At 20.2% G+C, this 23,246-nt stretch overlaps 8 protein-coding genes across 8 annotated transcripts; 4 read left to right on the top strand and 4 right to left on the bottom strand.

The window, feature by feature from the left end:
* Positions 1 to 4,997: 4,997 nt before the first annotated feature.
* SRAE_1000262000 (Regulator of G protein signalling domain and Regulator of G protein signalling superfamily domain and Regulator of G-protein signalling, domain 1-containing protein) lies at positions 4,998 to 6,650 on the bottom strand (the record flags this gene model as incomplete). Its single annotated transcript, XM_024649718.1, has 4 exons — positions 4,998 to 5,350; positions 5,405 to 5,466; positions 6,086 to 6,151; positions 6,598 to 6,650. The coding sequence occupies 4 exons, from the start codon at positions 6,648 to 6,650 to the stop codon at positions 4,998 to 5,000; spliced, it is 534 nt and encodes a 177-aa protein (XP_024503567.1).
* Positions 6,651 to 13,788: 7,138 nt separating this feature from the next.
* SRAE_1000262100 (Phospholipase/carboxylesterase/thioesterase domain-containing protein) lies at positions 13,789 to 14,584 on the bottom strand (the record flags this gene model as incomplete). The annotated part of the gene is made up of 2 exons (XM_024649720.1): positions 13,789 to 14,394; positions 14,435 to 14,584. The coding sequence occupies 2 exons, from the start codon at positions 14,582 to 14,584 to the stop codon at positions 13,789 to 13,791; spliced, it is 756 nt and encodes a 251-aa protein (XP_024503568.1).
* Positions 14,585 to 15,595: 1,011 nt separating this feature from the next.
* On the top strand, positions 15,596 to 16,833 carry SRAE_1000262200 (Histone H3 family and Histone-fold domain-containing protein; the record flags this gene model as incomplete). The annotated part of the gene is made up of 3 exons (XM_024649721.1): positions 15,596 to 15,695; positions 15,740 to 16,650; positions 16,717 to 16,833. The coding sequence occupies 3 exons, from the start codon at positions 15,596 to 15,598 to the stop codon at positions 16,831 to 16,833; spliced, it is 1,128 nt and encodes a 375-aa protein (XP_024503569.1).
* Positions 16,834 to 17,414: 581 nt separating this feature from the next.
* Positions 17,415 to 17,786, top strand: SRAE_1000262300 (Hypothetical protein; the record flags this gene model as incomplete). Its single annotated transcript, XM_024649722.1, has 1 exon — positions 17,415 to 17,786. One exon carries the CDS (start codon positions 17,415 to 17,417, stop codon positions 17,784 to 17,786), a length of 372 nt encoding a protein of 123 aa, XP_024503570.1.
* Positions 17,787 to 18,203: 417 nt separating this feature from the next.
* SRAE_1000262400 (Ancient ubiquitous protein 1) lies at positions 18,204 to 19,475 on the top strand (the record flags this gene model as incomplete). Its single annotated transcript, XM_024649723.1, has 2 exons — positions 18,204 to 18,419; positions 18,468 to 19,475. The coding sequence occupies 2 exons, from the start codon at positions 18,204 to 18,206 to the stop codon at positions 19,473 to 19,475; spliced, it is 1,224 nt and encodes a 407-aa protein (XP_024503571.1).
* A 191-nt stretch (positions 19,476 to 19,666) lies between these two features.
* Positions 19,667 to 20,324, top strand: SRAE_1000262500 (K homology domain-like, alpha/beta and Ribosome-binding factor A domain-containing protein; the record flags this gene model as incomplete). The annotated part of the gene is made up of 2 exons (XM_024649724.1): positions 19,667 to 19,861; positions 19,902 to 20,324. The coding sequence occupies 2 exons, from the start codon at positions 19,667 to 19,669 to the stop codon at positions 20,322 to 20,324; spliced, it is 618 nt and encodes a 205-aa protein (XP_024503572.1).
* Positions 20,325 to 21,706: 1,382 nt separating this feature from the next.
* SRAE_1000262600 (Transthyretin-like family-containing protein) lies at positions 21,707 to 22,136 on the bottom strand (the record flags this gene model as incomplete). Its single annotated transcript, XM_024649725.1, has 2 exons — positions 21,707 to 21,951; positions 21,992 to 22,136. 2 exons carry the CDS (start codon positions 22,134 to 22,136, stop codon positions 21,707 to 21,709), a joined length of 390 nt encoding a protein of 129 aa, XP_024503573.1.
* Positions 22,137 to 22,311: 175 nt separating this feature from the next.
* Positions 22,312 to 22,647, bottom strand: SRAE_1000262700 (Sterile alpha motif domain and Sterile alpha motif, type 2 domain and Sterile alpha motif/pointed domain-containing protein; the record flags this gene model as incomplete). Its single annotated transcript, XM_024649726.1, has 2 exons — positions 22,312 to 22,457; positions 22,509 to 22,647. 2 exons carry the CDS (start codon positions 22,645 to 22,647, stop codon positions 22,312 to 22,314), a joined length of 285 nt encoding a protein of 94 aa, XP_024503574.1.
* Between the last annotated feature and the right edge of the window lie 599 nt (positions 22,648 to 23,246).

Here is a 23,246-nt window from a genome sequence, read left to right on the forward strand (position 1 = left end):
GGCTTCTATTAAATAAAAATTTTATTTTATTATTACTTATGGTCTTTGGGAGATCGGGAGAGATGGATGGGTAGGCGGAGCTAATAACTGTATAAAAAAACACTCTTACTATTTTCAGGAGGACATATTACATACTGATGACAGTTCATATCTGACTTCATTTATGATAATATATGATATATAATAACTAAATAGTATTATACAACATAAATTGTTTTGTAGTAATGGAAAAAGAAAAAAAAAAAAGAACTTTTTATTTAAAAAGTTAATAAGATATTGGTATGGTATTATTTTTTTTTGTTTGTGTTTTATAAATATTATATTGTATTTTGAGGGAAGAATAATTAAAAATAAAAATATTTAAGATTATTTTTTTTAGATGTTTTTAAAAAAAAACTTTCATTTATTAAAAGATTAGTATATGGTAAGAATTATATAAAAAAAAAAGGTATTTTTTTTAAAAAAAAAAAGTAATTCAAAAATTCGACCAATGAATGTTATTTTTGTAATGAGAAAATAAAATATATAGAATATATTTTTAGTATATTTAATGATCATTGACAAAATTTTAAAGTTGAAATTAATTTTGCTTTATGTTTTTATTTTTCATGATAATTGAAGCGTTTGGTAATAAAGTTTATAAAGGGGGAATAAAATAATTGTTATAGAAGGGCCTAAGGGTATAATTTGTATATAAAAGAAAATATCTTAAAATTAAAGATATTTTATAATATTTTAATAGAAAATATTTTAACAAAATAAAGGTATGTGTAGATAGAAAGTTTACCATCACAAATAAATAAGATGTTTGTAATGTTATGAAAAATTTACATCTGATTATACATAGAAAAATTACAGTCACATGTAAGAAAAGTATATATTTTAACTTATTATTAATATTGTTACTATTTAATATACAATAAGTTTTTTAAATTATCATTTATTGTAATTCTTTTTTACAAAAAAGCAATTTAAAGGTGATCAAATAAATTACACTTATTTTATAATGATATAAAAAAATGAAATATATACTTTAAAATGGTTAATTAAAATACTTTTAGACAATAAATATTTAATAACTATTTTAATGAGAAAATATGTCCCTTTTTTAACAATATTATCATTATTTAACTAAATTAAATATCTTGTCATAATAAAAGATTAATATATATTATAATTATTATCAAATGTATATTTTTAAATGTTAATAAAGTTAATAAAAATAGTGACTGAATAGAATGTATAAAATTTGTCTTAACAATTCAAAACATGGTAATAATCAATGAAAGATAGTTATCATAAATAATAATATACAATATGATGAAAAATCATATAATATATTTTTTTAAGATTTATATCAAAAAAAAACATATAACAATATTTTCCAATAAACAAATTGAATTGGTATCTTTTTTTTAAAAAAAAAAGACATTTATTGGAATTATAATAAATAATTTGATGAAAAATAAAAACAACCAGAAATGATGGGTTATGAATGAGATAGAAATATCAAAAAAAAAAAAATTGTGATTGTAAAATATTTGTATTTTTTGGTATATATATATATATATTAATAATGAATTAGAAATAATGTTTCATTTAAATATAAAATAAATTATAATAAAAAAAAATGTATTAAACAATGATTTAATAAATATTATATCTAATAATATAGATAAATATATATAAAATAAAATAATAACTAATAAATAAAAAAAAAAGAGGAAATAAAAAAGAATTATATTACTTAATTTAAGGTATATATATAATTATAGAAAGTGTAAACAATTATTATCTATGTTTATGGCAAAGAAGAGTAATATAATGTAAATGAATAATATAAAAGTATTAATATATATAGATCAATTGAAAAATATAGGTAAGAATATGTAATTTTGAAAGAAACACTTTCAAAATAGTTAATAAGAGTATTATAATTGTGGGATTGGATATGAGAATGGTAAAAAGAAATAAAAAGGAGATAGTAATATTTTTATATGTATGAATAGGAGATGAATATATAAATATATATAGCCAGGATACCATGAAAATATTGTTATATTAAAGATTGCTCCACTTCCTATTTGATGAAGAGAATATCATCATCTATATTTGGTGATTGCAATTATTATTAAAAAGTTTATGAAAAAGTTAATGTGAGGATGACAAAATTTTTGTAAAAATACAATAAATTTCAAAATATATATGATTATAATTACTTTCAATTTTTGTTAAAATTACACTTTAATATAATAAATGTTTATAAAGAAAATTTTAGGAAGAATTTAATTTAAAATATATAATAAACAAATCACCTGCCATCATTTCCTTTTTTGATCGTAATATATATATATTTTTTTCTTATTATAATTAGCATATTACGGTAAAGAAATGAAATGAAAAGTTTTTAAAATAAAATTATTTTTATAATATAATAATAGTTATGATAAAAAAAAAGTTTCAAATTAAAAAAAAAAAATGTAATGTGAAATAATTAATGTTATAATATTTAATTCATCTTTATTTTGTAAAAATAAAATTAATATCAAAAAAAAAAAAATCAATTACTTTTGCAAAAAGAAGTAATAATAATAATAGGATCATGGTGGTAATAAATCGTGCATAACGAGTCACTTGACCAAAAGAATTTTTGATATAAATAGAACTTAAAATGTATGTATAAAAGTTTAAAAATAATAATAAAGAAAAGAGACATAAATATTTAAAGATAAAAATACTTTAAAAGAATATATATACAGTTGAGGACAAAATTTTTGAATATAATAAGTCAAAAGAAAAATAGATCCGATTAACACAAAGACACAGAACCATATAATTGATTTTGAAGGAGATTTGGTATATAAAATTTGAAGAAAAGGTATTTACTTAAAATATGTTTATATATACATATATAAATATAATTATATGAATAAAAGATTACGCAACAATCAACTTTAATCAGTTATCTTTAGAAAAAGATTTTCAAGTATATATATATATATAAAATATTATATATTATTGAAAGATATATACTCATACTTATCATATATATTTTTCATCTACCATCATCATCATTCTTCTCTCTCTCTCCATTTTCTTTTTTATAATATTATCATTTTCTCCAATGGTCAGAAAATGTAATATTATTATTGTATTGACATTATAGAAAATGGTTAATAAAAAAGAACATTTTTATATTATTGTGATTCCTCAAACTAGTTTATTATTTTTTTTTTTTTGTTACCTACTCGTCATCTTTTCTTTTTCTTCTACCTTCTTATTTTTCTTGTACAAAGGTGAATGAAAAATATAGAGAAAGTTCAGACACTTCTATGAAAATCTACAGTTTATGTCATAACATTTAAAATAAGTATTTTTATTTTAAAAAGTTATTATATATATATATAATGACTGATGGGGGGATTTAATATAAAATTGTACATAATTTTTGAACACAAAACTTTTTAGTTTAAAAAGGGGGGAGGGGGTAATTAATGTTTATTGGAGAAAAATAGAGGATAAATGTAAGTTCAAATTGAAACGGTATATATTTTTGATTTGGAGGGATTTTCTTTTTAGATTACATATAATAAATTAAAAGTAAATGGTTAGAGATTTTGTAATAATGAAATTGTTTTGATCATATATAATATTATATATATAAATATATTTATGTTCAATATCTTTTCCTGGACTTAAAGATATTGTTTTTGATTTTTCACATTAAAATAGAGAATTTGAATGTGTCGTGATTGCCTTATTAAATGTTTAATTATAACAACAATAAAAATTTCCCATTCAAAATGATTATAGTAATAGTAGCGATTTTGTGTCTTTTGGGTTGTCCTATATATTTAAAAATATATTATCAAATTTTGCAATAATCATGTCAATAAAAAGTTTTGTGGAAATACATAAAACCAAAATATTCATTCATCTTTGACAAATTGTTTGATATATCATATCACCTTTTGATGTAAAATTTTGTTTATCTCCAAATAAAAATTCATAGGCAAAAGAAGGGAAATCATTTTGATGATAGGGGATATATATTTTTAATATATATTTATATATTATATTGATATCTAAGATTTCTTCAGGTCAAATTATTTATATTTATTAGATTTTGAGAGGAATTGACTAATGAAATTGATATATATTATATCATTAATAATAAAAAGAATATCTTAAATCACAAAATTGTAAGGATATGTAAAATGTGAAATTTAATAAATAAATATTATAGTATTCATTTGGAGATACATATAATTTGAACATATATTTATAAGAAAACTAGTTCATGTATGTGATATTAGACAAATCAAGAGAAAATTAAATAAGAATTGAAAAAGTTTTTGATAGATAATTTGGCCAGGGAACTATTATAGGAATAAATATATATATATAATATAATATAATAGAAATAATAAAAAAAGTGAAAAATTAATTTATGTATTTATAAATTTTTTTTTAAAAGATTTATTTATTTAGAGAAAACTTTAATAGTTTAAATAAAACTAGTATTTATAAAAATAAAAAATTGTTAAAAAATTAAAAAAAGTTTAAATTAATTAGTAATACTTGAAATTGTATTTGAAAATTATTTTTCAATATTTGAAATTTTTTCTTTTAATTATTATATATTATTGATATATATATAAACATTTTTTCTTGTAAAATAGATTTAATTTGACAACAGTGGTAAAAAAAAAACAAGAGATCCAAGTGATATAATTTTTTTTTTGAATGATGAAGCATCATAAATTAAGAAGATAAGACGTTACACTTAAATGATATAGATTTTTTTAAATGGATAAAAAGTGTTGTGTTATTTTTTGAGATACTTCATTTTTTTGTAAATAAAAAAAAAACAAAAAAAAATGTTTGGTTAATATATGATATCATACCAAATATAAATATTGATAAATTTTCTTTACAATTATTATAATTTTAAAAATGCCAATATATTTACCAAAGTTAAATTCTTATATATACATTTAAAGCTCTTCCATATGTCCGTAACTACTAATAAGACTTTTATAAACAGGTCCAGCAATAAATCTTGGGTATGAATCTCTTTGCATTAATGTAAAAATCTGTGCCTGTGCTTCATCAAAAGTACGCGCTGTTGGATGAACCATATTGTTATTAATGATCTCTCTAACCCGTGAATCTAGTGAAACTTCTTTTGGTGATAAAATTGAAATAAAATCTTCATAAATAATACGAGCTTTTTCTTCAATTTTTTCATGATTTTTTTCACGTTTTAATTCTTCACATGCCTGATAAAAGAGAATATTTTCATCAGAAAATTCAGATTTTAAAAATTCAGCAAAATATTTCTGTCCAACTAAAGCAAAAAAAAAAGAAATTCAAATATTTTTATTTTAAAAAAAAAACTTACTTTTGTTATTCATCAATCTTTCAAAAGATTGTCCCCATGCTTGTACTTCATCATAAGACATCCTAAAAAATTTTAATAATGACTGTTGACTTAGTATTAGTTTAATATTTTTCAATAAGCAGTTTATGAATTTGTTTGTAAAATATTTAATTAACCTCATTAGACTTTACAAAATAATATTTCTTATATTAAAACTTTTAAATTTAAAAGACATTGAAATCTACTTTTTATAATTTTTATAATAGAACATTTTCCGTTTCGGTACATAAATTGTTTTTGTAGTAAAAATGTTAATTATATAAATTTAACCTTTTAAAAATGTTTATGGTATAAAGAAAGTTTTAAAAACTTATATCAAAACTTTCTTTTTATAACATAAAAATTTTTAATATACAAAATGTATTATTTAAAAGTTATTTGAGATAATAAAATATTTAATTATTAAAATTTTTTGTAAAATATAAAGATACTTTATTACAGTCAGGTGTATGAAAAATGTTTAAAAAAATTTTTTTTTTAATTAAAAATAATTTACTTTGATAAGTAATAAATTTTTAAAAATTTAAAAAAAAAAAAAATTAATAATATAAAGTGATTTGAATATTATTAATAATTAAAGAAATTAAAATAAAATTATTTAGAATTTTTTTTTTTATAATTATATATTAAAATTAAACAAACCTGTCAGTAGATTTATCTATAGTTGTAGGACCTTGATTCATACCTTCATTTTTATGAGAAGCCAATCTGAAACGAGCGAGACACATTATGTAAAAATAAATAATACAAATGTTTGTTTTTAAAGTTTTATATATAAATTGATAAAATATTTTTAATCTTATAAAGTGCATTCATTAACTTAAAAAAAAATAAGCTAAAGAAACGCATTTCCATGAGGATAGAGGAAAGTTAATGAACTCTAATGCTCTAACTATGAAAGGTTCTGCCATTAGTATTAGCTTAAGAAGCCTCATTAAAGCACAACATAGTGTGCTTCTAATCTTTTTTTTGATTTTATCTATTGGTATATTTTATTTATATATACCAAATAACTACCAAATGTGTGTTATTTTATTAATATATATATATATTAATGTACTAATCATATCTATTTTTTTTTCATATGATTTTTCATTATTTTTTTTTTTTATTAATAAAATATTATATCTATTAAAATGATTAATTTAACATACGTTTGGCTTTCACTAATTGAGGAACAGTTACATGGAAGAAGCTTTAATAACATCTGTATAAATTTAGATTTGGTCAGCTTGAATAATATGATTTAGCTCCTTTCTAAAAAAGGAGCAGGCACATTGGCTTTTTTTCAAAAAAATAAAGAAATAATATAATATGTATTATATATAAATAAATATATATATAAAATCTAAAAAAAAAAATATTTAATATTAAAAATAATAAAATCAAAATCTTCTTTTTTTTAATATATAAAAGATAAAAATAATTGAAATAACAAAATTAAATATAATATAAAAGAAATAAAAAAAAATAACATATTAATAGTTAATCTTTTAAAAATATAAGATTTTGAAAAATATATTAATATTACCTTTAATCTATTTTTAAAATATATGCATATCAAAGTGGGAAAAAAATGTGAGATATAAAGCAATTCCAATAAAAATGTATTAACTAAATTGAGGATAAATGTATAAAGAGAGTCTTAGACGTGATATATAGAATTATTCTTTTTTTTTAAAAAAAACTAGATAAAAAAATCTTTCTTTTTTTTAAAATTATTCATGGTAAAATAAAAGAAAATAAATAATTATAATTAGTTAAGTATTTTGGATTATATGAGAATATTTTGTTAAAAAAAAATATATAAAAATATTATAAATTATTTGTACTTAAAACATTATTTCAAAACAACTGGTGTTTTTTTTTTGACAACATGTAAAAAAAAAAATAAAAAAGAATTGTTGGTAATGATAATGTAAGAAAGAAAAAAAGAAAGAAAATTAATTTTTGATAATAAATTAATTTAAAAAAATTTTTTTTTTTCATTTCTAGTAAAAAAAATATAAATGTATTAAAAATGTAAAAATATATTTTTTTTTATAAGAAAATATAGTTTCATATAAAAAAAAAATAACAAAAAAAAACAAGAACTTAAATATTTATTTTTGTTTATTATTACTAAACATATATATTTAATAGATAATATTGTTAATGGTAAAGAAAAAAAGCTACTGATTTTTTGGATACAAATTAAATACATATATATTATAAATATATTTATATAAATATAATGGAGTGTTCTTGTCTAAAGATTTGTATTTATTTCAAAAAATATGATTAAAAATAATATATTTTTTTATTATTTAAAGTCAAGAAGATGGAATGTTTTTTTTACATAAAATTTAAGTTAATTTTTATCTTTAGAATTATTATATAAAAAAAAAGTACATAAATGAATGTTTATTGATATAAAAAAATTAAAGGTAAAAATATACGTAATTATTAAAAGTAAAATTATTAATAATGTTTTATATAAATAAGGTATGTAGATAAAACAATTCCAAGAAACATTATAAGAATCACAAAAAGGTAAAAAAAATTAAGAAAATAAATAAAATAATAATAATAATAAATAGATAAAGGTATAATTATATTTTAAAGTTTTATCACATGATAAAGATTTTTTTGTATAAATTTTTCCTAACAACAATAAAAAAAAAAGGGGAGTCGTAGGAGAGAAGAGAGAAAGATATATGCTAATATATAAAGAGAAGAAAAAAAAAATTTTTTTTTTTTAACTGTTACATAAGGGTAAATATATATAAATATATATTTTAACGAACTAAATAGATATATGATGGTTTTGTTGGTACTCTCTATCAATTATTTGTATTAAAAAAATAAGTTTACAATAAATTATGCCATAATAAAAAGAAGAGATAAAAATTAATAAAAGAGAAAAGAAGATTAAATAAAATAATTATTATAATTCTTATAAAATAAGGTAAAATTAAAAAATTATTAATAAATAATAACTAGAATAGTAAATGTTTTTTGATATTTTAATGGAAATAATTAGGATAAAAATGGTTTTGAAAAGTTTATAGGAAAAAAGAATGATAAGTTAATTAGACAGAACTTGAATAGAGAAAAATTATATAATTATTATAATATTTATAAGAAAAAAAAGATTTTTATTTGTTGTTTAGTATTGAAGAAAAATAAAAGTTATTAAGTTAAATATTAATAATATAAAGATATATATATATATGTAAAAGTTTGTTTGGTAGCTGCATGATGTTTGAAGTTATTAATAAAATTTTGTGACGTTATTAATAGAAATAAATTATTAGTTAATATAAAAATATTTCATCTTTATTAGTAAGGAAGAAAAATTTATATTATATTATGCTGTTCTAGAAAAATGAAATACATTAGATTGTGTGTATATATTTGATATTTAATATAAAGTTAAAAATTTTATAGAGACATAAATAACTATGATACCAAAAATATACATTTATAATAAATGACATCTTTTTAAATTTTTATTTTAATAAAATAAAATATTTTTTTTTAATAACATAAAAAAATAGCTTTTTTTTAAATAAAATATATGTTGTATTAATAGAATAAAAAAAAAACCATATCAAATTTTGATAAAAAAAAAAGATTTAGTAATTAAGAATATTTTTTAAATTATTATATAAAGATTATTTAGAAAATTAAATGAATATTTAACTATAATATATAATAATAGTCTGTTTTTATTTGAGAATAAAGAATTTTTTTTTAATGTCCTTTAAATGTTCATTAATTAGATATTTTTAAAGTTTAATATTATTATTAAATTTCACTAATAATTTCAATAAAAATTATATACCTTCAATAGAAATAAATAAAAATAAGAAGGAAAATATATTTTTTTGAAGGAGTAAAAGATTATATGTGAAGAAAAATAAAATAAAAAAAAAAAAGGCAATCTGTTATGAGACACATTTAAAATATGTTCTTGAGCGAAGATTATCGTTTTCATGATGCTATAGTTTCAGAAGGAGTAATTTAAAATTATATAGATGTATATTACATTTTTACAAATTTATATATATATAACATTTTCATTTAAATAAAACTATGGTTTATTTTATTTTAATAATTTATAATTAATAAAATATAATTTTTGTACAAAAAAAATAATTATCATTATACAAGTCAAGATACTTCTTTTAAAGAGCAAAACATTTATATTTTTAGTTTGCAAAATTTTATCATTAATTAAAGGAGTCTTTTAGATATCATTATAATGATAATTAAAAATTATCATTATTTTATAATAATTTTTTTTTTTTGCAATAATTTTGTATATTTAATTTTTAAAACTGTTCTTTTAAAAATATAGCACCTTTTAATGTAGATTAAAATAAAAATAATAAGTGATAACCTTTTTTTTGTATAAATTAATGATTCATTATGCTGATAGTGAAAAAAATTTTGTTTTCCTTTTATTTTTTCTTTTTGTAAAGAAAATAAAATTTTTGTTTTAAATGAAATAGTGTTAGTAATATAGAACAAAAAAAAAAAAAAATTTTTGACATAAAATTGAGAATATCTATGTAGAAAATAAAGTATAGAAAATAATGATGAAAATTTAAAGAAGTGTCAAGAAGAATTTTTGGTAAAAATATTGTAAAGATATAGTTATAAAATTTAATTTAACCAATAAAGTATAATAAAAAAGAAAAATGAATATTTTGTAATGAATATTTGTATAATAAATTAGAATTTAAAGAAAGTGTATAAAAATGATTAGAAAGTATGCTTTTTCTCAAAAATATATAAAAAGATAAATTTAAGAAAAAGAGGATGCTTTTAATAAGAAATTTAGGTGAAAGAATAAAAATGGTAATTATACATATAATAAATTTTAACTAGATATTCAAAGAAGAGATTATTTACTGAATGGCATTTGAAAAATAATTATACATTGAAGTAGTTAATGTGGTTAAGCTTCTATGAAATATAATTTGACTTTATTAAAATAGATCATTTTTCATGCATATTGTATTAATTTTATAAAAAAAAATATTAATTGAGATATATATTTGAAAAAAAAAAATTATAACTAAAAAATGTTAATAATTGTTTTTTGTGTTGTATATCAAAAAGAAAAAAAAAATATTTAGTAAATATATTTAATAAAATAAAACAATACAAAGTTTTAAAACAATGTTTTCAAATGTTTTGAGATAAAAAAGAGGAGTAATTAAATATTTGACTTCTTGAAAATTTCATATAATTTGTTTTTTTTTTTTTAAAATAAATATAAATTTTATCATCTTGAGGATAAAAAAATAAAACTATAATATGAAAGAGAAAAATTTAGTTTTTGAAAAAGTATAACTTTATAATAATATGAGTTAGAGAAGGCTTTTAAATGTAACAGTTATATAAATTACCATTGATAAACTTCATTAGAAAATGGTTTGACGTAGAGAATGTCTATTAAGAGTAAAGAAGGGTGAAATTAAAAAAAATAAGGCTGTCTTAAAACAATAAGAAAGAATTAGAAATAGGTAGATAGTAAGTAGAAATATTAATGAAGAAAATATAAACGTATTAAAAAAAATTTTTTTTTTAATTGTACTTCTTCCAATAGAACCTTAATATTTATTTAATTTAAAATTAATAATGAAATATATAGCTGCTTAAGATAGAAGAAGTTAAATATAAAGAAGAAGATATAGGTTTTTGATGCTTAAAAACATTTAATTATTACTTCTTTAAGAGATGTAAACATGTTATTAAAGATGGTAGATTAATATAGACAGTTAAATGCTTAAATATTATATTTTAATAATTCTTAAATTAACAAAAAAATTTTATTTTTATATCGATAAAGATAACTTTTTATCTTCAATATCTTTCAAATTAAAAAAAATTTTTTTATATATTAAATTAAAGTAATTTTTTTTGTATAAATTATCAATAAAAATATGTCTAGAAAATTAGATACATTTTTTTATTGTTATAATAATAATTTACAATTACTTTTTATATTATTTTATTTCATTATAAATTAATATACTAAATTTGTACTTTAAAATATGATAAAAAAATTAATTAATTATCGAGTACGATATTTTATAATTTATATTATTAACATATTTGATAGAATAACTTATTTATTATTCTTAAGTATAAGTTATAAATAAATAATTTATTCAATATAATAGTTATAAAAGAATATCAACAAAAAAAAAATATGTGTAAATCTTAATAAAAAAAAGGTATAAATTTTCAAATTTCAACAAACTATTTTTGACTCGATATAAAACGTACATTGAAATGTTTAATTATATACATACATTTATCATTGAAAATCAAATAATATATGTTATGGGAATAATTAATTAAAATGTAAAATAATATTTTCTCTAAAGATATATATGAAAAATATTTATCAAAAATTTATAATTATATAAGAATAAATTTAAGAATTTGTTAAAAGAATTGTTAAAAGAAATGGTTGAATAAAAAAATAGTGCAATTGATAAAAAAAAATAGTAGTTCTTTAAAAAAACTTTATTATCAATTCATCACCTTTGTGTTGTCAACAATTTTGAGTACATCAAAATATCAAATATTTGGTAGCTAGTTTTTGAATATGAGAAGAATTTTATGAAAAATATGCTTTACTTGTCAGAAATATGTGAATTAATCGCACTCTTGTTTTTAAATTAGAATAAATTCTAATACCACAAATTATTGATAAAAGAGCTATGTTTTAAATAAATTTTAAAAGATTGCCTGAAAATAAATAATAAAAAAAAAATGATAACAAAGAATGGTAAATTCATTGTCATTTATTGTAGTTAAATTAAATAAAAAAAAAACATGAAATATTAAATAAACTTTTATGAAGCCATCAAAATTTTAATAGAATGCTATTGAAAACAAAACACATGTTTATTGACTTTTATTACAATATCTTATTTTAAATTAAAATTGCCTTATGATAAAAAGATCATTTTATAGATAAAGAAAAACTAGATGCCATTCTTCAATTCTATTTCTTTTACCATATACGCTAGTTATGGTTTCATCATCTCTCTTGCCCCAAATAAAGTTTCATTTGGTGGCTTTGTGTACATACTCTCTTTTTAAAAAAAAAAAATGTCATGGTCCAACAGACCAACAACACCATCTTTTTCAATTTAAAAAAGACTTCTGAAATGAATAAAAAATAAGTTGATTAAATATATTTTTAATCCTTCTACTTTGTCTAAAAATGACTAGTAATACAAAATGCAAAATGAATGATAAGAATAATTTATTAACTTAAAATTTACAATATTATAATAAACAGTTTTTATAATATATAAATAATTTCATATTGCATATCATTAATTTTTGCTATATAATCATTTCTTTTTTTTTTAAATTTTAAATAAAATAATATTTCTTTATCATTAGGTAAAGATATCATGTATTCACAAGTAATGTTTATACTAATTAAATTTTAAGTTTACCTTACCATCATTAACAGAAAAATTTTGAAATGTCACTGAGGATTTTATATATATATGTATAATTAACTTTTTAATTTTTGGTTTTCAGTTTAGAAATTTTAAAATTATTCTTTTTGGAGAACATTTTTAAAAGTTATATAAAGATTATATCTTAATATGAATCTTTAATCATAATAATAATATTTTAAACAAACTTTTTAGTTGGATTATTAACGAATTATTTTCAATTTATTTTGTTTCTTCAAATCCCCACATCACTATTAGTATTTTGATTAATTTTTAATCTTTAGTATATATTGCATTCAAAAAGTTTTTTCTTTTTATTTTCTGCAAAATATTCCTGTTAATAACTTTATTATTAAGTAAAATATTAACTTGTTTTTGAAAAAAAAATAAACTACCTTTTTAAAAACTTCAAAAATAAGTTATTTTTTAAATTTATTTTTCTTATTACTTTATGTAATTTTATTTTTTTTATAAATTTTCTAAACAGTGTTTTGAAAGTTCTCAAATGGTAATTTTTGATATTCTGTAGATTTAACAATTTCAAAGTTAAATTTATTCATTTTTATTTTTCTAATTTCTTCATTAGATTATCTTACATGACATAGTTTTTGTACCTGTCAATTTTTAAAATCATTTTCTTACTTTTTTATTTGAAAAGTTTATTTCAAAATTCAAATTTTTATTCATTTTTAATAGTATCACAACGACCTTCAGATATAAGATTATTTTATAAAAATTTTAAATTAAAAAAAAAACCACATCAATTCAAATTTTGCCTACACTATTATTATACTTAAAAAGATTAATGATAAAAAAAAGTTTATTTTACAATAAATCATTTTATAACTATGAGAAAATAAAAAAAAATTATGGTAAAACTTTTTTAATAAAGGCTTGAACATCTACCATTTCTTGTTGACATGAAGAATGCTGCATTCCTTCATATGACTTGAATTCAACATTAGGATTAGAAGATTTCAATTTTTCAGCAGTCATTTTACCTATAGCAAAAGGTAGTAAAAAATCTGCAGTTCCATGCCCTAAGAATATTGGAACATTATTGTTGGCTGTTACTTTACTTTGATATTGGTTTCTTTGACATAAAAATGTTGATAAACCGATTATACCTCCAAGAGGTTTGTCATATGTCAAACCGGCATAAATAGCTAGAGCACCACCCATAGAGAAACCTCCAACAATAATTTGTTTTGATGGAATTCCACTATTAATTTCTTGTTCTATAAGATTATGAACATACTTTGTTGCAGTACTAATTCCAGCCTCATCTTCTGGATCAGTTGGAGAAAGACCTTTTAAGTCAAACCAAGCCGGCATTACCATTCCCATATTTAGTGTTACTGGTCTTTCAGCAGCATGAGGACAAATCACTTTAGTTCCTTTAGGTTTCATAGGTGGTTGAAAAGAATCAGCCCATCCATAACCTTGGTCACCAAGTCCATGTAAAAATATTAACTTAAAAAAAAAATAAAAATAAATATTAATATAAACTTACTGTAGATGTATGTTCACCTTCTGGGGGAATAATAACGGGATTTGGTTTAGCAGTCATATTATTACTTTTATCTGATAAAGAACGACAGTTATTATTTAATTGTGTGGCAGTCTGACGTCGAAAAATTTTTGACAAGACACTGAAACACATGGAAAAGAACCACAAGTTTGGATATAACTAAAATATGGACAAAAAAAATATATAAAAAATAATGCTCTCAATCTAATCTAAGACAAATATTTTTCGAAAAATAAAGTTAAAAAAATATATGCATATATATATGCATAATGAGAATAATAAAGCAAGAAAGATAAATGATGTATAAAAAAACTTTGTATATATTTTATAAATTTATGTAAAGATAGAAAAAATTATAACATCATATACGTTATAATAAAAAATAATCTGATAAGCTATTTTCATGGTGAAAGGAAGTAGAAAAAAAATATTTTACGTCTTCATGTTAAAAGTAACGCGTCCATATTATTTATAATTGTAATTTTTATTGTTATAATAAAAGCATGATTAAAAGTTGTGTGATAAATAAAATATTTCAAAACGAAAAGACTTGAACATATATTTAATAAAAGCTCTTACCATATATAATTTTTCCAAAAAATGATAAAAAACATACAAATAAAATTATATTTCCTATGTTAATATAGTTTCTAGTAAAATATATAATAAATTTTAACATTTACTTAGTAAAAAGAAAAAAAATTTACTATAAAATATAATTTAGAAAAAAAAATTATTCCAAGAAATAAGGTAAAATTTTATAAAATATTTTAAATCATAATTTTATTGTGATAAAAAAATATATTTAATAATGTTGATATTTTAAATATACATTTGAAAATTTAATAATAAAAATTTTTTTTAAAAATAATATTAAGGAAATTAAAAAGTATAACAAATAAAAATTTGATTAATTTAGTTATAAAAAATTATTATTATAAAAAAAAGTAGGTTGGACTAATAAATAAAGAAAAATATGGTTGACTCATATAAAACCCCCCCCGTTATTAACATTTTAAATGATTACCGTTATACTCATTGGTTTAAGTAAACATGATTGGAATAGTATGTACTTAGATGTCTTCGCATTATTCTCGTGTAAACACACTTCATTACCCTTCCAATTAATTTTGTATTTTTATCATGAGAAAAGGTAGATTTACAGCTCGGCCGAAAGAACAATATCAGATTTATGGAGAAACTTATGCTTCCGCTAATACTATTGGAAATTGGTTTAATTTTGGTATGCCTTTTTTTATAATTATACTTTGTAAATATATTTTATAGGAAACAATAAAGAAAATGATAGAAATATTAATAATAGGTTGTCTCCTTCATCACAATTTGCCATCCAAGCCCCCCCAAATTCAGGACCAATTATTGAGGAAGTAAATAGTGGTGATGAAGTGGATGATGTAGAAAAATTATCCTCAACTATGCATGATACAACTCTTGATGATCATCAAAGTGAATTATTGGAAGGAGAAACATATGATGTATTTGATTATGACAATGGTCCACTTACTTCAACTGTTCAAAGAGGGAGAAATGATCGGAATATTGTACATGATTTTTTTGATGGTGAACCTGATATTTCTATAATTTTACAAGAAAGTTCCACTGGATCACAATTATCTTCAGCTCCAAATAGGGGAGTAATTCATTTTGATGAGGTACTTTCAACAAAAAATAGTCGTGGATCAAAAAGGAGTTCTCAAAATTCTAAAGGAGTGTCATTTATTGTTCCTGATGTTACCTCGAAACGAAGATATACACCACCATTGGAAATTAACGATCAAACACCACGATTTTTTAGGAAAAGTAGAAGTAATAGTCTTGGAGATATTTCTAATCACAAACTCTTGCATGGGAAAGCAAGTAATTTAAATCTAGAGAACTCACCAGAATCAGAAGATTTAGATTATTCTTCTGATGAGGAGGATAATTTTTCAGAAGCAGAGGATGTTGAAGTTGTTTATAGTGAAAACGACTTGTCAGATATTGACGATGATGAATTGGAGAGTGTTCGAGAAGATGTTAGAAAACACCATAAAGATGTCATTGCAAAAAATATAAAGTTTATTGATAAATTACACAGACAAAAAAATTCACAAATTTCAGAAAAGTTTTCGTCTAAAATGGCATTTAATATTCCACGCGCACCGTTTAACCGTTTAGTAAGGGAAATTTATCAGGACGTCACAGGAAATGAATGTAGGCTTGGAAAAGATGTTATTGAAATTTTACAGACCGTTTCAGAACAGTATTTGGTTGATTGTTTTAAAATGGCTAATGTTGTAACGGGTGCAAGGGAAAAGGCAACCTTATATCCCAGAGATATGAGAGCTGCGAGAAAAATAATGTCAATTGGTGGATCATAATCAGAAGTTTATTTGTTATTTTTTTAATAATTGCTATTAGCATTCTATTCCTAAACGTTTTTTTTACCTGTATTGTAGTTGTATATAATTTTGTAAAGAATAGATATTGTATATCTTTATGATTTATTTATTAGATTTTTGTTTTTCTTTTAATAATTTTTGGTGGTGATAAATTTATTTCTTGAGTGTTGTATTTAAAATAATGGACGCTTTTTTATTTCATTACAAGAATATTTATTCCACCAATAAATTTATCTTTCTGTAAATATTTATGATAATCTTTATTTCTTATCATGTGGTTGCCGGATCTATATTATCAGTAAAACATCATGTATTAACATATAATTTTGATACTAAGTAAAGTAAATAAATACTTTTTTTATTATTTTTCCCGCTTAAAATGTCAACTTTTTATTTTTATGATAATTTAATTAAAGTTTGACTAATTTTATTTGTAATAAACTTTTAATTTTCTATGAAAAATATTATACAAATTTTTATCCATTTTTTTATATATAATATGTTAAATTTAATAAAATATCAGCACACTGTTTGACAACACCTAGTTACAATATATTAAAATGGCAAGAAAAAAATCAAATAAGTTAACAGAACATCACAAGAATAATATTAATAATAACAACTCTAAAAAAAAGATACTAGGATATAAAATACAAAAAGATGAGAAAAACAAATTTGATATTCCGGAAGATATTTTCAAGCAGAATGTTAAAGAAACTTTACAAAATGTAACAAAAGGACAAATTAAAGAAATTGAAGATTTAGCTGTTGATATTCTTCATTCAGCTACCAAAAAGTATATGATAAAAAAATTAGAAATTTTTAAAAAAGCTAGTGATTTTAGAGGTAGTGAAGTTTTAAAAGAAAAAGACATTAAATTGATTGATGAAATTTTAAAAATAAATAAAAAGGATATCTTTGAATCTATTTGAAAAGATTTTTTATAAACAATTAACTGAAATGTTTAACTAACGGTTAAAATATTACTAATTAAATTAGTTAAATAAATTTAAACATTAATAATTGCGAGTAAAATTTATTTAATATATATATTATCATTGATTAATATTTTAATTTTTACTTTTTAAAAGTGTAAATAATTAAATTGATTCCTAAGACGAAATATTTTATCATGAGTCACATTTTTCCAACTAGACAGAAATATAGTAGTTTCAGATGATTGTTTATCATTTATACTAAGACCATATGACATCTGGTGAAGATAAATTTTTTTACTAATGTAATAAGGTTAATTTTTTTTTGACTATTAATAAAATAGTCATAATATTTTATTATCCATAAATTTTTGTAATATTTATTCATCAGTTTTAAGTATCATTTTAGAAGGAATGAGTCTTCGGATAAATGATTTATTTGATAAAGAACGTATACCATCAGCACATTATCAAAAGTGGTTATTTTATATTTATTTACCCATTGGATTTATAATATTTTTTCTGAGATTGGGTCTTGGAATTCAAATGTTTCTTATTGCTTGTATATTAAGAAAAAATTATGTTATTCGTTCAGCCATTCTTAGAATATATGCTATGCTAATGGGGATTGTAAGTTAATAATATAATAAAGGAAATTTTTTATAAATTTATGTATAGGTTATTGTAAATAAGGGGCCTGTAGAACATTGGGACAATAAAACAAGATTGATGGTTGCTAATCATATAACAGCAATAGATCATTTTGCAATTGAATTATCTCAATCATGTACTTTACCTTCAATATGGGATATTCCAAACTTTTTAAGGTGGACATTAGGATATGTTGATCTTGGAGCAAAAAAAGGAAGAGAAGAATTTGTAAAACAAGTTAAAGCATATTTGGCACATAAACATGAAGAATGTAATGCTTCAGATACATCATTACCATTGTTATCCTTTCCAGAAGGATGTATTACAAATGGAAATAAGGGATTATTAAAATTTAGTTCATGGCCATTTGAAGTAGCAGAAACAATTCAACCTATTGCTTTAACTATGCATCGACCAATTTTTTCTGAATTAAAGTCAACTGTTATTGGATCTCCATGGTGGGAGGATGTATTATTTTTTATGTTATTACCAGTTTCTATAATTCATATAAATTGGTTGTCACCCATGCATAAGAAACCTGACGAAACTAGTGAGGAGTTTGCAGATAGGTGCTCTTCTGTTTTATCAGCTTATCTTGAGATAGAAAAAACATCATTTACATCATCTGATGTTAATGAAGCTTTACGTAGAATATTTAGAGAATCAAGAAACAACAAAGCAATGGCATCAGGAAAAATAGCAAAAAATAATGTTACAGAGGCTAATTTAAATAGTTGGGCACTTAAGATCAAACAAGCTCATCCTAAAATTCATTTATCAGTTTTGAAAGATAATTTGCGTGTGACTAAAGATCCAGGTGAAACAATTAATATTATTATGAAGGGTGGCTTAATTTCTGAATCAAAGGAGGCATATGCTAACAGTAAAACATTGTCAGAGAAACTATTGAAAATGCCAAAAGATGTTAGGAGATTATTAGAAGATCGTAAATGGGATTTAATTGAAAGAAATAGAAAAAGTTATCTTGATAAGTCAAGGAAATTGATTAATAATCTTAAGCAACAACTTGAATAGTCTTTTTTTTTTAATTAAATTTTTATTGGGAAGAAAAGGAGTATTAATAATGTACAATTAATTTTATTTAAAATATTGTATAGATAAATATATATACTAATTTATTAAAATACTTTTTTTTGGGTTTTTTCCTATTTACTTACTCAAAAATTATTAAAAAAATGTTTATTTTGTTTATTTAGAGGGGTATAATGTTAGGAGGTATAGGAGTACAATGGTTACGAAATTTTTCAAAAATGGCAAGAAAATCATTTCCAAAAACAGGAAGAGGAAAATTTAACGTAGTCTCATTTAAGGATGCTCCTAGATTAGATGTTACTATGCAGCGAGTATTTACAAGACAACACATGTTAAGATTTGGAGCTGGTGCTGCATTAGATAATACGGTATATATATGTTATTTTACATATCAATAGTATATTTTAGATCTTGATGTTGGAAGCTCTAAAATATTCTAAAACAAGGAGATTAGATTCAAAAAAGAAAAAGCAACTTGAGGCTTTAATAAAGGAACATTTTGAAATGGTTTTAAGTGAGGATTCTACACTTGCTTCATTCGATATTGTATTTTTAAAAGCTGAAATTCCACTTGTTTTTAACAACATTAAAATTTATTGGCAATGTAAGGGAGATAAGACGGATGAGTTAACACAAGAAGTGTTAGACTCATCTGCTTATAATATATGGAAGAAATTATCAGAAAGTTTACATAATCCAGCACTACCAAGGATAACTTTTGTTCCAAATAGAGACCATTTGTGGGTACAAGAATTTGAAAGTATTCTTAAAAAAGCAGATTATGGTATTAATTATGTTAACAAGGATAAATTATCAAAAGATAAATCATAAAACTTTTTTTTAATAATAAAAATTGAAAGAAAATCAATATATTTTCTAAACATTAAAAAAAACATCAAATATTTCGAGTATGGAAATGTTTTTCATATAGTTTATGAACAATAAAATTATAATTAAAAAATAATCAAGGATTTATAAAAAGTATCATACCAATATTTTTATCTTTTAGTGGTATAACAAACTTTTTCAAGATTTATGATTCATTATATGGAACTAAAGTTTTATGGTGAATTAAAGTATTAAATAAATACATATTATCCACCAAGTTCTGTTATTTTTTTTAATAATTATCAAATATTCCGTAATAATTAAATGTGCTGAATATAGATTATCATATTTGATTTTAAAAATATACAATTATACATAAATTGAATGCAATCATGATTTTTATTAATTTTATTTATTGCTCTAAAAAATTAACTATTTTTACAGTATCTTAAATTCAATTTCTGCTTATTAAAGTATTTTTTTTATAGATAAATTTTTTTAAACTAAAATTGTGATAAAATTTACACATTTTTAAAATTGTGTCTTAATCAAAAAAAAGTCTTTTTTTTATATTTTAATATCTTTAAAAATAACAATTTTAAATTCAACATATGATAGAAATAAATAATAAAAAGAATATTTTATTTTTCTTCAATTTAAAATTACGATAAAAAAATAATTTAAAAAGGCATATTTTTTTAAATTAAAAATATAGTTATCTTTTGTGGTAAGATTCATACACATAATTCAGGAATAAAAAAAGAGGAAGATATTGTGATTAATATTGATATATTTAAATTTGATTTTTTAACTGTGATTGTATGAAAAAATTCCTTTCTTGGTCCAAAAGATTAAAGCATAAAAGTAGACAGAATAAATTGAAATGACAAAAATAGCTAAAGCAATACCAAATTTTTGTTTAAGAGTTAATTTTAGATGACATCTAAGACAATTTCTTATAATATTTTTTGTTATTGTTATAGTTGATGATGAGTCCATTTTAGAAGAAAAAAAATATATAATTTATTTATCTTTTTTAATGTATAAAGAAATAAATACTTGCCGGAACAAATATTAAAAAGACCATTAAATGTAAAGGTTAATATTAATGTTTCTTAACACTGCTAGAAAATGGGCATATGTATGTGTGTTTGTCAGACATCGATTTTTATGATAAAAGATATATGCTATATGGCTGTAGTTTAGCTTTACATAAAAACAGATTAAATTTATATCAAATGTTTGAGAAAGTATCAATTTAAACAGATATAATAATAAGTTATAAAAAAAAATATGTTTATTAAACTTAAATTTACAAGAATATATATGATAAGATGAAGTGAAAAATATTTTTTATGTAAAAATAAAATAGAAAAAGAAAATTATTATTCATAATCTTCATTATCTAAAATAATTTTACCAATATTTTGTCTTCTAGGTTTGAAGATAGGTAAAAGACCAATATATGTTTTTCCCATTTTTCCATTATCAGTACAATAATGTTTTATGAGTAAATAAGGATCAGGTTGATTATTTTCACCAGAATCTTCACCACATCCAGATATATTAAAATATCCAGTACCATTGGTCAATGTTTTTCCCATCTTATCATCAAAATCAAAAATAAAAGCTAAAATATAATTTTTATATATTTAAATAATAAAACATACGATCATAATCATATAAATATACTTGAATTTCATTAACAATTTGAGGTTTTTTATTACATAATAATTTTCCCTCAACAATTACACAATTATATTTAGATTGTAATGAATGAAAAAGTAAAATAAAAAAATTAAATAAAAAAAACATAATATATATATTTTTATATATAAGCATTATAGATAAATATAAAAAGAAAGTTTTTAGTATCTAATCATATTTTATCAAGAATGCGCCATTATTAATCTATTATTCGTTAATATAAAATTGATAAAAAAAAATATACAAAAGAAAAAGAAAATAAATAAAAATCTTCACAAACAAGTTAGATATCTTTTAACTTCATCATTTCATCAAGATCACTTGTTAGTCGTCCTTTTTTAATTTCTACAAGAAGTTCTTGTCTTTCCTCATGATTATTAATACCAATCTCAGCTAAATCAGCTTCTGTCATATCAACTAAAACACGTCCTATATAAAAAAAAAATTTGAATTTTAGATAATAAAAAAAAAAAGTATTACCTGTAACATAATTATTTATAAATATCCCTGAATATCGTAAAGCTAATTTTGGTTTTTTAATTTTCAACCATGCTTCAACGTCATTAGCATACCAAAAACACATAGGACGAGGAAAATTTATTTTATATTGTCTTGACATAACGATGATGACGAGTGAGAAGGAGTAATAGTAAAATGTAATGGAAAAAGAAACAACCTCCCTGATGATAAATGTATACTACATTCATATGTATATATATATATATCTTGTCTCTATGTTTGCGTTTAATATATTATATTGGTATCATTGATAAAGAAAAAAAAGAAAAAAACTTTGACAAAAGAATAGAAAACTTTTGTATGTATATATATTCTTTTTCTTTTTTCATTAAAATGCATTTTAATTATTAATAATTTTTTAAAAATAAAAAAAAATACACATTTTTGTTGTTTACATTATATTATTTTATTATTTTTAAATATTTAATAATAAAAAAAATAATATTTATAGCAATATTTCTTTTAATGGACAATATCATAAAGTTATAATAATATAATAAAAATTAGTTTATTTTATCTTATATTTCCTCTACATATTAGAAATGATAAGTGTTTATGGAGCTGCTCCTTCTCTTTAACACTTTTATAAATGTTTTAAAACTTCTGCCTGGAATCGGTTTCACAAATCATTCTTTAATTTTTCTACAAATTCCGCCGAAGTATCATTGTTGCCTCAAAATCTTTCTTTAGTGAATCTTT

Source organism: Strongyloides ratti (genome assembly GCF_001040885.1).
Source record: "Strongyloides ratti genome assembly S_ratti_ED321, chromosome : 1".
NCBI classification, from domain to species: domain Eukaryota; kingdom Metazoa; phylum Nematoda; class Chromadorea; order Rhabditida; family Strongyloididae; genus Strongyloides; species Strongyloides ratti.